Raw genomic sequence first — 17450 nt, 5'->3', positions numbered from 1 at the left:
CATATACGTCATCCTTTTTGTTCCTTCCTCTATATTGCAAATATAGAGAATAATAAGAAATATTAAACGTTGAATTATATAACAAGAATAGACCTACAGCCAGATTAAAAAATATATAAGAAACCATTTTAATAAACTGGTAGATAAATAAATTAAAAAAATTTTATAGTTTGTAAATTTTAGAATATTTAATGATAAAATTGATAATAATAATAATAATAATAATAATAATAATAAATAATTATAATAATAATAGAATAACTGTATGCTTAGCCAAATTGCAATAAATTAACTAAATTTTTGATCTTGTCTTTTCTTTTCTATTTGAACCCTTCTAACTAAAAAAAAAATAAACAGCTTCTTTACCGTCATAAGAAGCGTAGCTTTCGGCAAAAATAAATAACATAAAAAAATTGGTATTACAATAATACTGTATATAATATATATAATATAATATATATATAATATATATAATATAATATATATATATAATATATATAATATAATATATATATGTAATATTGTGCTGCTTTTCCTTATCGCGATTAGCGAAATTGTAAAGTAACATTTGTATAGCTTCTTTGAAAAATGGCACCAAAAAGGCGCTTTACATATAGTAAGTTAAAAAATTTATAACAGATGTCTCTGCAAAAAGAATAGCTTTGACATAAAAACAGGAAACCGCATAAATCAACTTTCTTGATTCCTTGAACTTGTGTTCCCAAATAAATCTGTAGTTTATAACCTCGTTCAAATTTAAAGCACGGCAATTGCTTTGGTTAGTGTCACTTAAAAAGTAAAAAGTGACAAAAAACTGGAACTTGAGCATTGAAAGCCTAAACAAATTATATACGAACTATAAACTAATTTAAAAAATTCGAATATTTCCTAAGACTACTGATGATGATTACTTAACAATACTCAAAACAGCGTGTATGATCAGCCCAATTTCAATAAATTAACTAATTTTTGTTCATGTCTTTTCATTTCTATTCGAACCCTCCTAAATTAAAAAAAAAAATAGCTTCTTTGAGTTATAAAAAGCGTGGCTTTCTGCAAAAATAATTAACATTAAATAATAATAATTAATAATAATAATAATAAAAAATAGTAAAATAAAAATAATAAAAGAACATATAATATGTCATTCTTTTATAATGACTATAATTTCAAAATTTATTTTTTTTCTCAAACCGAATATAAATCCCTAGTTTTTTTCTAAGTTTTTAGATGCTATGATATGTCTAAAGAGTATTATCGATCGAAATCACGTTTATAAATCACGAAAGTCAGAAAAAGAACACTGCATAAACAGAAAATAAAGTATTTTAAAAAATTGTGCTTTCGTTATATGTACAAAATTTTGAAATATGATTTTAAAGAGTTCAATTTGAAACTTTAATAATTATTACAATATAAACCAAACAATAAAGAATTATATTCGGTTCAAAATAATTTCACGTTCCGTTTTTCCATCGCTGCGCTAAACGATCTCTCAGGAGAAGCCAATATTTAGATCTCGAGCATTCCACTTAGGTATATACGTCTATGAATTTATAATGTATTCAAATACTAATTATGCTTTTTGTAAATCTTTAGTTCGATAAGAAGTCTGTGGCAACACAATGAAAATTGAATCTCATATGATAATAATATACAAAACTGGTCTTCATACGAAAAAATAGAAAAAAACTTCATAAATAGTGTTTATGCCCGGATTTACGATAGGATAACATTCCAAAGGCATCAATTATGAGCTACTACCACTTGTTCAAATAGTTGAAAAGCAGTCCAGAATTGAATACGACAAAATAATTTTGAAATCATGTCTGTATAATGTTGGCAGTGCACCGTCAGATTGTAATGCGTCAACCTAGAATAGATTTAATGTAGAACACTTTATATAGTAAGTAGACCATACATATTAGAAAAATTCCACATTGCATTAAAGGGCACACTCTCAGGAGAATCAATAATTTCAGTCAGATGAGGTTATTTCACATATGGTCAGAATTTACTGATTCATATTGTAAATGCAGAGAGTGATTTGATTCAATCGACATTTGAATTAGACACCAATAAACAGAATTTGAACAAAATTAAGATCAAAATTAAAATGGAATAAGTAATATAAAATTCAATTAAATTTTCTTTTGTTTTAAAATTGACTTTAAAATAAAATTCAGTTTTGTTTAAGAAATGGAAGGGAAAAGTGTTTTTAAAATACTGTATTTTGGGTTTAATAACCCAAGAAAATAAATGAAAAACAAATTTTTTGAATTAAATTTGAAATTTCGAAATAGCTGCTTCATACACAAACTATGGCTCTGAATCAATTAATAACCGCGTTGCATGTTGCATCAATGTGATGCTAAGGAGTTTTCATCTATTCACGCAGAAGGGTCTTCCTCAGCAAATCAATACTCGACTATCTTTTAGAACTTATCTTAGTTTGTAGAATATTGTGTACAACAGTTCAGGCCATTCTGTGGTTGAAATGTATGCAGTTTTGTATTTTACCCATTGGTGTTGACTTCTTGTGTAACGACATAGAATAGGTTTATATATCTACTATTGCTGATCGAATTGTTTAGTTGTCTACAGGGAGGTAGGTAGGTAGTTTTGTTTATAATTTGTTTAATTGGGACTGTTTTTATCAGAAAAAATAAATCGCAATTGGCAGCGTTTTGTTGGTGTTGTAACCCGTAAAGATCTGTTTGTGTAGCAAACGATACTTGGTCGTCTCTACGAATGGATCCAATACGTAGACGCGACCGTTCTTAGAATCCTGAAAATTCGGGAACTCCCCTTAGTTCCTTATATTGCTAAATCACAATATATTCAGTTTTTTACAACAATTTATTATTGTAGGAAAATTGAAACTAAGAGATTGTTTATAAGTTTTTAAAAATATTTTCCTAAAACATTGTTATGCTAAGGTTATTTATTTACATGTAGCGAATAAATATTTAATTGAATTATACTTGATTGTTCAATAAGTTCACAAAGAACCATCTATTTATCAAGGGTAAAACTAAAATTATAATGACGTTTCATTATGTCATATATTATCAGAATAAAGCAAGATTTCAGTACCGTACCATCTTTCAACTAATTTATTTGCTTAGAAGTCATTTAAAATTAATGTGTATTTTTCAAGACAATGAAAATTTATGCTGAAATGGTTAATCTATTAGGAGATTCTACGCCTTCTTCAAATAATGCTTTGCGCTTGATCTGTTTGACTAATCTGTCTAAATTTATCCTAATGGCCATGAACACAATCTACGTGAATGACGTATAAAAACAGCAAAAACACAAGAAAGTGTCTCGAAAATATATGATATAGTTGTGGGAGATCGTCATAAAAATTTAGCAAAAGGTCTAGTCATTTCATGGAGCTGCAATGACCAATATTTAATACCATATTTTGGATTTCAAAAGTAATGTGCACATTGTGCTTTATTGGTTAATAATGCAGCTTAAACATATTCGAATGTGAAGAAAATTCCTTTCTACAAATCAGACAAGGTATTAACATTTCAAGATACAAAAGAAATTTTGTTAATAGGTTACCCAAACAACACGATTTACGGAAGAAGGAAGCATTTCATATCAAGACAACAAACCTGCCTACACAACTCAAAAACCCATTGCAAGAACATGGTGAATTTACTACTTAATTCAAAATACAAATAACGAGCAAATGCCAGAGATTCTTCATAACTGTCGGTTTTCCATTTAGCCAGTCACTTCTAATACAAGACTTTTTCAAGGGATAAGCTTTATTGCAATATGTTCCAATTCTCGGATGATTGAGTTTCCCGTAAAAACCGCATTCACTACTCCTGGCTTTTTCTATTTGAAAAGTTATTTTTCTCACAATTTTTTAACTATAACTTTACTACATATGATACGAGGCTTATGTTATATTATTTGTCAGAGATATATCAAAAAAATGAATTTGATTCAATAATTCATTATGCCAGTAAATATTTCTATTTATTATTTGATACTGAGTTGATACTAGAACAACATATCTTTGATAAGTGTACTTTTTTCATGCTATTTAGTATCATCGTTAACGCTGATAACCGATCCAACCATCATACGATTGGTTTTAGTTCTTAATCAAGAGTCTCTCCACGAATTCATTTAACTTTAAAAGCAAATTACATGGAAATTATTGAATACTTACACACAAAATTAACTTTCTTTTTTAGTTTTGATTTTAAGTATTAAATAGCTTTTCGAAATTAAGAGTTAATGTACATTTTGATGCATTTTTTACACAAGATATTCTGAAAAGATAATAGAATCGTTGTAACAATTGAAAAAAATCGATCTGGGCTGCAGCAACTGGAAAAGCCGATTACTGGAAAACGGCAATAAAAGGAAACTTCTGTCACAAAACGTGTATGCAAAATATCGAGATCCTGATTTAAAATGAACACACAAAAAATGAGAAAAATGAAGCTTCCTAATAAATGGGTATTACAGGATATTCAATGAACTTAAATTCGACATAGAACTTAATAATTACTTGAATGAACTATTTTTCAGATATTGGGGTTATTTTTCGTTATGTTTTTTTTTTCAATAGAATCCTCATAAATAATCAGTAACTCGGTAAATATTGAAAAGGTCGCACCACCTATACGATTTTTTTTAGTAAATCAATGTATTAAATTATAACACATGAAGTTTGTAATTTTTTATTTTTTAATTGATATTGCCGATGTATTTGATTCCATCCTCATGGCATATAAGCTTAATGAATCATATACTTTTGTTTTTAAGGTCGGGGACCACCTTGTAGTTGAAGCAGATCATCTAAAACACCGCATATATTATGGTTTCTTCATGATTTTGTTGTTGTATGATAAAAATTAATATTTGGCATTGTTTTCGTCTTTTAATATTTTATTGTATGGTATTTATTTTTTATAATGATGTTAATCGTGTGCTAATAATTGAATTTGTATTTTTATTATCTGATTTGATTTTATTTTAATATAAAATTCCTTATCGGCCAGCAGACAAACCAAATGAAAAAGTTTTTTTTTTTTTAATTTAAAAATCTTTTTCATTTGGTTTGTCTGCTAGCCGATAAAAAATTTTATATGTAACTAATAATTGAAATCAGTTAATGTTAGTAACACTGTGATTATTTTAATATTTCTAGCATTTTTTTACCTCCTTTAAATAGAATGTTTACTGATTTGAAATATTCATAGTTAGTTTTAGTAAGCAAATACTAAATAAGTAATATTTTATTAGATACAAATCGCTTAAAAACAAAATATTAAATTTATTTAAATTTAATTTGTATATACAAGTAAAGTTTACTAAGGCAATCGAATTGATTCTAAATCTTTAACGACAATTTCATGTTTGTGATCATTAAATGTATAATCTATATTAAGCACTTTGTCTTCCCCAACACAAGGATCATAAAAACCAGGCAGTTGACTCTATAAAAACATAATTATATAACAGTACAAATAATAAGTTAATGAAAACAACCTTTGAAGCGTTGTACAATGTTAGCGTACTATCTCTTACTAGGCACTGTACTGGAATTGTTACATCAATTGAAGCTTCCTCCGAAAAATCAAATCCTCCCTCTTGTAGCTTTCCGTAAGTTGCTTTATTTATTAATATACCTTGCCTAGAGCTCTCTTCTGATACAATTCGTTCATAAGTCTGATGCATTAATTCAATTGCAGCATGTGCTTCTTGCCTCTTCAATAGTAAGCGTTCTTCATTGGCTTGCTTAGTTCTTTCGATCTCAGAACTTCTACGGTCTTCTTTAATAGGATCAATGATAGTTTTTTTAACTACAAACCAGAGTAAAATCGGTGTTACCGAAGCATAAAATATTGCTGCCGGAACGATTTCCTCGCTTAGATGAATAGGAAATATGTAAGACTGATTTGAGCGATTTATTCTAAAAAGTGATGAAATTAAATAAAAATATAATAAATAAAAGATAGACTTACTTAAATTTAAGTATAACTCCCGTAGGTACACCAACTGAAACTGAGGCAAACACTGAACTGTATTTAGAAACTTTTTTTTCAGCACCATATTCTGCTAGAAAACCAAATGTTCCAAGTCTGAAATATTATAATTACTTCAGTAAATATTAACATTATAAAGTTTTTATTAATATTATTATATTTATTAATACGTCAGTCCGTTAATAGTTATTATTTGGCCTATTTAATAAACAAATGATTTAAGTAAAAAAAATTGAAAATGCAAACCCATAAGAGCAATTTTCACATATGAAAGTCTAATATTAAGGAAAGTTTTGCAACAACACTAGCTCAAACAGTTCTACACTATAAGTCTTCAAATAAGGCTAAATCGAATGATATAATATTTTAAATAATCACAATGGCTTTACAAATAATTGTAAAAGTACGACAAATTATATCTGTAATTAATGCAACAATGTCGAAACTGATAGACTAGGAAATAACTGTTGACTTTTTTTTGGCATTCCGTTACTATTGGTAAGTATTCCACATTCCAAAAGAAGACTTCATCCTAAACAATGTAGTTAAACTGCATAACTCCAACTGTGCATTTCTTTATATATTTTTCATGATACATAGCAACACATATGTAAAAAAAAAAGCTTTATTTTTCAAGTAAAGTAAAGCGAACAGTTTATTTAATATAATATACTAATAAATTACACATTTATTATAAATATACATTAAATACAGGTTGTTTCATATCTAAATGTAAATTTTGTAAAAAGTAGTTTATGTTCGTTTTTGGTATATCAATACCTTACTAATATGTCCACATATTTCATACCGCTTTCCTGTAATCAGTTGCAAATCTAATTTTTCGAACAGTGTACAGAATTAGCACGGTGTGAGAAATTTATTTTTAATCAGAAATTTTAGAGAATTATTATGAAATTATTGCCATAGAAAAAAGACGAAAGTACAATCAGAAGTTATTTTTAACAATGAGTACTTCTGGTAACAGTGATGTGTAGTGAAAAATATTCAAATAACTTGTTTAAAAAATATCCATTTTGATATAATATTATAAAGAAAACTGTTTTAGTATTTTACGAATGTTAAAAAAATTTAGTCTTTAGCGATATAGGTTACCTTCATATTAGTGCAAAATATTGGAAGATTTAACAAAACAAAAGTAAAGTTTAACAAAAAGTCAATTTCGAACAAATCTTTAATTTGGAAGTTTATCTTGAAAAATGTAAATTTTTTTTCTATTTGATATTTATCCGTAATCTTGTCCATCACTAGCAGTTAATATAAATTTAGAGATAATGCTAATAAAAATATGTATATATGTAAATTTATTTACTTTACTTACTTGGTAGAAACCTTCACTTTTAATTCATTTTCTAACATTTTTCGTGTGTACATTATACTGAAATATATATGCGGACTTCCAATAACAAAGGAAGTTGTTAAGGAATATTTTTCTGATGAACGATCTATTTGCGTTGTTAACGAAGTTTGACTTCCAGCATTTAAAATCAATGACCCGACGGTATGCTTATCCAACTGAACTGCTAGTGTGGAAAAAATTGCAGGTAGTATAGCATTCTCACGAAAGTTTAATGAGGTGCCTCCATTTACCGAGAACGTTGAATTAAGCGTTCTTCCACCTGTACAAGATAATAATTACATAACAATATAATGTTTATATTCATCTATAAAACCTTTAACACACAACAAAGGTCCATTGCCCACTCCCAAATCCAATTGTAACCATCCTTTATTAAGTAATCTTCTACCACACACAACGAAATTTCCACTACCATTGCCATTTGATGAATTTAAAGTTCCGCCTAAGGTAACTGTATCTTTACGTGTTATGGGAGCTTCAATCGACTGCGAAATACTCATTGAAGAAACTTCTATACGGGGAAGCTCTGTTTCATCATATGGTGCAAATATTTCTGTTGCATTTACCGCAATAGTGACATTTCCCCGTGGATTGGTTCGCTGTTGCAATTTATGTTCTTCTGCTGCTCGTGCTAAGCGTTCATATTCTTCCCGAATTTCGGATGGAGTTTTTGTTCGATGTACAATTTCCCATCCATCTGTTCTTAAGCCTTTCTCTCCAATAGAATCATATATTGCTCTTTTATGCGGATCGGAAAGCACTTCATAAGCACGCTTAGTTCTATTGAATAATAGCTCCGCATGTCTTTTTTTTTCAGGATCAATGTGTTTATCAGGATGATATATTCTACTTAACCTACGGTAAGCAGAATTAATCTGCTCCGATGTTGCCTGAAATTATAGTAAAGTAGACTGAAGAACTGGGAATAGCAATAGATAATATTTATCACAAAACTAACTTCTTTTGGTAGGTTAAGAAATGTGTAATAGTCTTCACTAATTTCATTGTCTGATTCCGAGTTTTCGACCATGTTAAAACAAGTTGTATAAAATAAATTTATAACCTTAAACTAAACATTACAAAACTTGACAGATATTCAGTTTACATATTTAGCAGGCTGTTCGTATTATGCAAGTACACAACGTTCAACTGTCAACATCTATGGTAACTGCAGTTGACACAAGCACGCGGGCTGTCAAACCACGCTTGATGACACGTGTATATTTACCACTCTAGGTCGTGTGCGAGTTTACCATCAAAATTGATGGTAAATTGAGAGAAATAGTAAATTATATTGATATCGCAGCGAATTTTGGTTTTTACCAGAATTTCGAGTAGTGTAAATTAGATAAAAATTTGGTTCATTAAGTGTCACCATTGTGAACATCCTTTATAAGATTTTCAATAAATAAATAAATAAATTTGAAAACTTTTAACCAAAACAATATATAAATGCAATAAATAAATATTCACATAAAAGTGCAAAAAATCCCTAATAAATTTCAATTTACCTTACCTTAATTTATTCGATATATTACTATTACTAAAAAAATATTTTTTTTTCAATATTTATTATTAATAAAATACTTTCTACTAATTATTGATCAATATATAAGATATTATTGATGATATGTATTATATGGTAAAATAATTAATATAGTATTTATTTATAATTTTATAATTAACTATTGGAAAAATATTATTAATAAAATAAATTCATTAAGACATATTCTACTGATTATTTCCGCTATGTGGAAATGCAATCAATATTCAGCAATATCAATAAAATAATTATTATTGTTATCAACTTAAAAACAAAATATATAAATCTTAAAATAGTTCCGCTATATCTAAATTGTAACGATTAGGAAAATAATTTCGAACAACTGGGTAATAATTTGGTGGAGAAAAACAAAATTTCAAGCGTGAATGCATTCCATTTTAATATATTCTGTGTGAATGCGTCCCAACGACGTTTGGATACGTTCCAAATATGTTCGAAATGCAAATGAATACACTGAATATACCCTAAATAAAAAGTCTTCATGGCATTTCGACAGTTTGATAAAGCTGTTTTTGACATATTTACAATATAAGGTAAAGAAATGTTTGGTGGTTGCATTTTCTTCAAAACGATGCACTTCTTTTTAGATCTTCTACTTCCCAAAAAGTGTTTAATCGAAGTTAAAAATATATTTTCAGTACATAATTTAAGGTTTGAAGGTTTATTAAACTTTCATACAACATTTTTTTGGCACAGGCAAAAATCACATTAACAGACAAGTTGAAAATCAGCTGTTTGAAATGAGAACAAATGAATTACAACGAATGTAAACACTTTCAAATGGATCATTCAAAATGAGCCAGTTTCGGCCAGTGTAAACGCCATATTAGGATATATATAACAAAATATTGAGAAGAATATTGAGAAATGAATTTAAATCAGGCGTTAAGCTCAGTCAATCAAAAGTCGTTAATACCAGAGGAAAAAAGTTCATTGAACTGTGCTGTGATTATTGACAAATAGTGCTCAATGCGAGAACGGCAGGAGTTAAAAAAGGTAACGCAACATATATAAGTAGTAACAGTTCTACTGTTAATGACATATGCACTCTCTCCCAAGAAATATTAACATATATAGAAAGCTTTACGGTAAAAGTAAAAGCATGGTCTGATCATTTGGTGGTAGAGTTCAAATAGCAATGTGAAGCACATCAAAATGCAGAACGATAACTGCTTCTCAAATGGAAAGATGCGAAGAGATAGATAGCAAAAAAGATAGATAGCAAAAAAACTAAAAAAAATGTTAGGACGAAGCTGCAAAATAAAACACACCTGGACTTAACAGACTTAACTGAACTTGTACTCAAATCTACTCCCAAATTACGAAAATGTAAGGGATTCTCTGTGAAAAAATCAAATGGTTTAACTTTCGATGCTTTATCGGGAAATAAAAGATTAAACATTTGTTGAAAAAATATAGAAGAACAAAAAACAGCACTACTAGAGTAAAATATTTAAAAGGGGAAAAGTAAAGCAAAAGTAAAGCTGAATATTATAGAAATCTAGAGACACGCATAAATACGATTAAAAGTGGCAAAGAATGGTACAAACTGGTTAAACAGCTAAGAAATAGGCCTTCAATAAATGATCTACGAATTGCGCCAAACGAGTTTAAGACACACTTTGAAAATCTTCTTAATTACACACAAACGGCGAAAGATGTGCAGTATGCTCCAAACTTTATACAAATCTACGAGGTAGATAAACTTATAACGGTGGGTGATATATTGCAGGTCGTAAAAAAAGCGAAAGACGGGAAAGCGCCAGGATTAGATAGAATCCCATACGAATTTTATAAAAACGCAAACACAGAATTTTTAGAGCAACTTGCAAAGGCATACTATCAGATGTGCGAATCAGTTAACATCTAGAACGTTATCCAGGAACGCGCTCCAGGCCGATTCGGAATTTGCCCTTTAGCAACGACTTTGATTTTTGCATCTGGCCAAACCTCACCCTTTCTGAAGATGGCACTGCGAAATAGATCAACAGAAAGTTGATCTGCGCAAGCAACGAGATTCACATGGTCATCCGCTGTCGCGATATTAGGGAAGCGTACATGGACATTTTTTAAGGACTTCAGTGTACATATCTATAAGCTTGAGTTCAGATTTAGTCAGACTTAGTAGTGATGGCATCGCCACGGAACTTTACCTTTTTGGCATCAGGTTTAGAAGTTAACTCATTTAATGACCACTGACGCTTCGATATAGGTTCTTTTTTCTCCTCCTTTGGAGTATTGAGGACCTGTTTTAGATTTAACCGAACTATTATTATATCTCTCGAAGAAATGCCCGTCTTCACGGAGGGCCAGAACGCATAGAGATCGTTGTTTTATTGAAAGGTACCCTATTATTATCGCCAGAAGTTGAGGTGGGTATCTTGGAAACTGTAGTTCTCAAAGCGCTTGGCTTTAACGAGCTTGTTTTTGTAATGTTAGTATTTATTTTATTTTGGTTTAGTGTCGATCCGGGCGGAGATCTGATGTACCCGGACAAAACTATCTTACAACTGGAGACCGCCAGTTACCCGAAGGTCTCAGAGACACACTAACGGAGTGCCATTTATTTCATTTATCGAATAAATAACACCGAAGATTACGGGTTTTATTAAGTTTACCTCTCTAGATACATGGTATTCTGTTATGTCAATAAATTATCAACATCAAAATAGGTTCACCTCTGGAAGGATGTGATATAGTACCACGTATCATGGTATTGGTGTGGCATAGCCTGATACTTTGTGCGTGACCATATCCTGTGCATTGGGAACACGAACACTGGTTTTGTGTATGTTTTGGAGATTTTAATCAATCCACTTGTTCTTTTTTTGCCACACTTCGGAGCGGCTTAATACATATATTGTGAAAATTATAAACAAAATAAATTGTGTCAGTCAAACTTTTGATTTGTAGGTTGGATTAAATAGTTCACAAAACACGTAATAAAATTTAAAATAAAAATTTCGAAAAGGATTAATAATTTTTTGCAATTATTGGTAAGAATAACCGTTTTCGGTGGCTCGCAAGTGTGGCAAAAAGCAGCACGTTGCACACTTCGGCCAGTAAAGAAGAAAGTGTTACCAAGGCAATAAGCCAACTATTGTGAACCTATATTGGAAATTTCAACGAATATTGCAATTATATGTCAAAAATCATATGTAAACAAAAATTCAAGAATGTCATCATTTTGAAAATTGCGAAAAAGTAAAAAATTTCAATGTTTTATATTTATACAAAATATTATTTTCTTAATTTATGTGTACATGTGCAAGATTAGCTATTTGCCAAAACATAACAAATGACAGATTGCAATAGTAATATAGGCCAGCATGCATTTTTTGCCACACCGCCGCCTAATATTTTTTTGTACATGATTGTAAATAAAATATGAATTTTCATGCTTCTTAATAGTAAAATAATAAATAGAAAAAGTAACGTATTTGTTACGAACAATGACGACACAAAATACGAAGAATTAACGAAATCATTCCTTGACAATTAACTAAAAATTTCGTATGTACTTTCAATAATTGTTCGCAATAGACGAATTTTTAGTCTTGGCAACCATACCATTAATTAAGTGATTTCACGAACGTTGGACTTAATAAGCCGACAGTGTTGTTTCATATGTCATTTTTAAAATAAGCCGTTGTGATATGCTTACAAAAGTAAAGGCCCTTTGACTGCTTATTTCATTTCACTTCAATGAATAGTGACTGTGACTGCAATCATGACCTCTAAAGGGAATTACCAAGCAAAAAACTTAAGTTTTGTTTAAATAGTGATATATAACAGAAATCAGAACTGACAGCTACCATATGATACATCTTTTAAAAAATTTTTAACTGTAAATATGATTACAAACAAATTTCATCAGTAATATGAGCATTTTTATGTCGGATTTATATTAATTAATATATTTTGATATTTGACATTATAAAACATAGACACCTTATGATTATCTACATACAAATTTTTTTTACTATATCAGCTTGTGAAACCTGTTTCATTTTACCCGTTCCAATTTGCTCATGCTACGTTATAATTAGTTGGAGCAGAAAAACGTGCAGATTTTTCATTAAAAGCCGATAGCTGGTTTAATAAAAGTGCAATTTGTCTATTGGACGCAAAGCTAATAAAATATAAAATATATTACCAAAACACAAAAAAACATGTTGAGATTGTCGAAACTCTTACCTCGTACTAATTTATTCCGTCAGGCCACTAATCATCTGCCTGAAAAATTTTCAAGTTTTGAGATTGTAAGTAAAACTTGTAATTGTATTTCTAATTATTTTTTAAACCACATTTTTTATTTTCGATTCCTAGAACACTTAAAAATTATAATATTTTCTATTTACAGGAAGGACCTTTGCTTAAAAATGGGTTGCTCTCGCAAACACGTTACAAGTAAGTTTGTAATTTACAATGAAAAATAAAAATGTGCTCAGAATTTGCCCTAAACCCGGTACAAATTTTCGTTAATAGTATTGTGTGTTATATAAATAAAATTAAAGTAGAGATTGAATGATTTTACTGTGTTACAAAATTTATATTCGCTATTGCGTCATTATATGTAGAATATTTTAAACACTCGAAGCAAACCGCCGTAGTAGAATTTAATTTCCAAATAGTGTTTTTAGGTCTCATGTCCTATTAAATTTACAACACCATGATAATATCTTCACAATAAAAGTAGAATAATATCGCTCCTTACTTTTTTTTCCTATTTTATCTCAATACATTTGTATTAATTTCTTTTCACAACTATTGGAGGAAAAACGTCTTATATAATATGAACTATGATCTGAAATTGCATTTGCTCATAATCCATTTTCTAAGTAAATAATTTTCTAATAAGTAAATAATTTTCTAATAAGTAAATAATTGCAGTAAAGTGTGTGGCGGCATTTGAATTAAACACATAAATTACACGAGTTTCCTATTACGTAACTTAATAAAAAATTTTAAATTTTAAGATATAGTTAACAATGTTTCACCTCAATCCTCAATGAAAAACAAAATAAATATATAATAGATCTGATCCACGAGCTACTCATAATAACTTTGAGTAACACTGTGTATACACAAGTGCGTTCCACCAGCAAATTTTCATGTAAATTTTACTTGAGTTTTACTACGACTAGCTCGTGGAACAGACATAATATAATATTGCAAGCGACAATAATATCGTATAATGTATCAAAGTTCTTCTGTTGTTTTTTTTATGGATTGGGGAAAGTTTATTCAAACAATTCAACAAAATCTTTTTAATTGTTTAGATCTGGTGAAGTTAAGGGCGCCGTAATAGGTATCGATTTGGGCACCACGAATTCATGCGTAGCAGTAATGGAAGGAAAGCAAGCAAAAGTGATTGAAAATGCTGAAGGTGCCAGGACGACGCCTTCTCATGTGGCTTTTTCAAAAGATGGAGAAAGGTTGGTTGGTATGCCAGCGAAACGTCAAGCAGTAACGAACTCCGCAAATACATTCTACGCAACTAAACGTCTTATTGGCCGCCGGTTTGATGATCCAGAAATTAAGAAAGACATTAAAAACCTCTCATATAAAGTTGTTAAAGCTTCAAATGGTGATGCCTGGGTATCAGCCACAGACAAAAAAGTGTATTCGCCTTCACAAATCGGGGCTTTTGTTTTAATGAAAATGAAAGAAACCGCTGAAGCATACCTCAATACCCCAGTTAAGAATGCTGTTATTACAGTGCCAGCTTATTTTAATGATTCACAGCGTCAAGCTACTAAAGATGCTGGCCAGATTGCTGGTCTTAATGTCTTGCGTGTCATTAATGAACCAACAGCTGCAGCATTAGCCTATGGTATGGATAAAACTGAAGACAAAATGTAAGTTAATAATATTATTAAATATTAAATAAATTATTAAATAGTTTTGTGGATTCTAATACATCTTTGTAGAATTGCTGTTTACGATTTAGGTGGTGGTACATTCGATATATCTATACTTGAGATTCAAAAAGGAGTGTTTGAAGTAAAATCAACAAATGGTGACACATTACTTGGCGGAGAAGATTTTGACAATGCTATTGTTAATTATTTAGTGTCAGAATTTAAAAGAGATAGCGGCATTGACATCACAAAAGATTCTATTGCAATGCAACGACTTAAGGAAGCGGCAGAAAAAGCAAAGTGTGAATTGTCATCTTCACAACAAACAGATATTAATTTACCTTACCTTACAATGGATGCATCTGGACCTCAACATATGAATCTTAAAATGACTAGAGCTAAATTAGAGAGTCTTGTAGGTGATCTCATAAAACGCACCATACAACCTTGTCAAAAAGCACTTGCAGACGCTGAAGTTTCAAAAGCAGAAATTGGTGAGGTCTTACTTGTTGGTGGTATGACACGAATGCCGAAAGTTCAGTCTGTTGTTCAGGATTTATTTGGTCGTCAACCATCTCGCTCTGTTAATCCAGATGAAGCTGTAGCTGTCGGAGCAGCTGTTCAGGGAGGTGTATTGGCAGGTGACGTAACCGACGTACTTTTATTAGATGTCACTCCACTTTCGTTGGGTATTGAGACACTTGGTGGTGTTTTTACTCGTTTGATTTCAAGAAACACCACTATTCCTACAAAAAAATCACAAGTGTTTTCCACCGCCGCTGATGGTCAAACACAAGTTGAAATAAAAGTGCATCAAGGTGAACGTGAAATGGCATCAGATAATAAAATGTTAGGCTCGTTTACACTTGTTGGTATTCCACCCGCACCTCGTGGTGTACCACAAATTGAAGTTGTATTTGATATAGATGCAAACGGCATTGTTCACGTATCAGCTAAGGATAAAGGAACAGGAAAAGAACAACAAATAGTTATTCAATCCAGTGGAGGCTTAAGTAAAGATGAGATTGAAAATATGATTAAGAGAGCGGAAGAATATGCCGCTTCTGATAAGAAAAAACGCGAATTAATTGAATTGGTGAACCAGGGAGAAAGTATTGTGCACGATACTGAAACTAAAATGGAAGAATTTAAGAGCCAATTGCCATCAGAAGAAGTGAGTTTTTTTTTTTCGTAATTTTTGTAACCTTTACACATAAAATTATATAATAAGTATATTAGGATTATTGGTTCATAATAAATAGCAAGTGTAAAATCCTACTAACAATAATGAGAAGAAATGTCCAGCCATTTTTAATCAAAACCAAATTTAATTTGGTTTTTTGACAAATCAATAACATCTTAAAATTTTATTTTTCTACAAAATTTAATTATTTGGCAACGGTTATCAAACTACCTATCATTATAAAAAAAAATGTGAACAGTCTTGATTTTTTATATCCCATACCCCTTGTGCCTACTCTATAAAAATTTTAACACTAAATTCTAAACAACTATTTATTTCATTCACAGTGCGAAAAATTGAAAAAGGAAATTGCTGAACTCAGAACTTTACTTGCAAATAAAGATACCGCAGAACCTGAGCAAGTTAGAAAAGCTACTTCACAACTACAACAATCATCCCTGAAACTATTTGAAATGGCATACAAGAAGGTAAGTAAAATTTATTTATTAATTTTTTAGTATATATATTAAATATTTCAATATCCTTTCTAGATGTCAGCGGACCGTGAAAGCGCAAGTTCAGAAAGCACTACCGATCAAACTGCAAACGAACAGAAAAAAGAAGAGAAGAACTAATTCATTTGTTACATATAATTTCTTTATAATTAATCGTTATCGTAAGCCGGATCTAGAACGAAATACAAGATGTTTACTTATATTCTTTTTCGTATAAAATTTACTGTTATCATATTATATATTTTTTTATTTAATAATACGACAACATTGTACATAAATTCGACTAACGAATTTTTTTTCACTATTTTAAAGTGGAACGTATGTTTTAATATTTCAACTATTAATTAAAAGTATATGTAAATTAGAATAGTACCTTTATTGTTTAGATAAATAAAAAAAAAACAAAATAATCTGAAAGGCTGTAACCAAAGGATAAATAATTGCTTACTTCAATCAATTATACAGAAAGTTAAAGCAGCTGAACAGCCGTATTTAGAGCATATAAAATTTAAAATTGGATCAATGCTTTAAAATATATAATATACATATATTAATAAAATATTAAATAATTGTTTTATTCTAGATTTTAAAAATTGATACATAATACATACTGTAATCTAATATGAGACCAAAACTAGTTATAAAATGAAGAAACGTTTTCGAGCTAAATCTAAATATATGTCACGGAATGTTGATAGATGACTGAAGTAGCTGTTGGGACAGCTAGAGTTTTTCTAAAACTAGGAACACATATTCTTGCAGAAATGTTCACATTGAGTTTAGTTAACTAGAATTTGAACATCGGTTCACATATTGAATTTATTGCTTTTCTTATTTTTATCGAGTCACCAAGCACCGTAGAATATGAATATGATGTATATATACAGATATTTAATATTCTGTCAAAATTATTTGAATCCCTT

At 29.9% G+C, this 17450-nt stretch overlaps 2 protein-coding genes across 2 annotated transcripts; one reads left to right on the top strand and one right to left on the bottom strand.

The window, feature by feature from the left end:
• Window positions 1-5291: 5291 nt before the first annotated feature.
• On the bottom strand, window positions 5292-8537 carry LOC119686067 (dnaJ homolog subfamily C member 11-like). Its single transcript, XM_038100523.1, has 6 exons — window positions 8360-8537; window positions 7715-8291; window positions 7363-7660; window positions 6003-6119; window positions 5527-5950; window positions 5292-5474 (listed from the first exon to the last, which is right to left on the bottom strand). Exons 1-6 carry the CDS (start codon window positions 8429-8431, stop codon window positions 5349-5351), a joined length of 1614 nt encoding a protein of 537 aa, XP_037956451.1. The 5' UTR covers window positions 8432-8537; the 3' UTR covers window positions 5292-5348.
• Window positions 8538-12941: 4404 nt separating this feature from the next.
• Window positions 12942-16929, top strand: LOC119686066 (heat shock 70 kDa protein cognate 5-like). The gene is made up of 6 exons (XM_038100522.1): window positions 12942-13227; window positions 13329-13375; window positions 14248-14826; window positions 14899-16003; window positions 16360-16500; window positions 16564-16929. The coding sequence occupies exons 1-6, from the start codon at window positions 13138-13140 to the stop codon at window positions 16645-16647; spliced, it is 2046 nt and encodes a 681-aa protein (XP_037956450.1). The 5' UTR covers window positions 12942-13137; the 3' UTR covers window positions 16648-16929.
• The last annotated feature ends 521 nt before the right edge of the window (window positions 16930-17450 follow it).

This window comes from Teleopsis dalmanni, chromosome 2 (genome assembly GCF_002237135.1).
Source record: "Teleopsis dalmanni isolate 2A chromosome 2, ASM223713v2, whole genome shotgun sequence".
Classification (NCBI taxonomy): Eukaryota; Metazoa; Arthropoda; class Insecta; order Diptera; family Diopsidae; genus Teleopsis; species Teleopsis dalmanni.
This window is presented reverse-complemented; position numbering and strand designations above follow the sequence as displayed.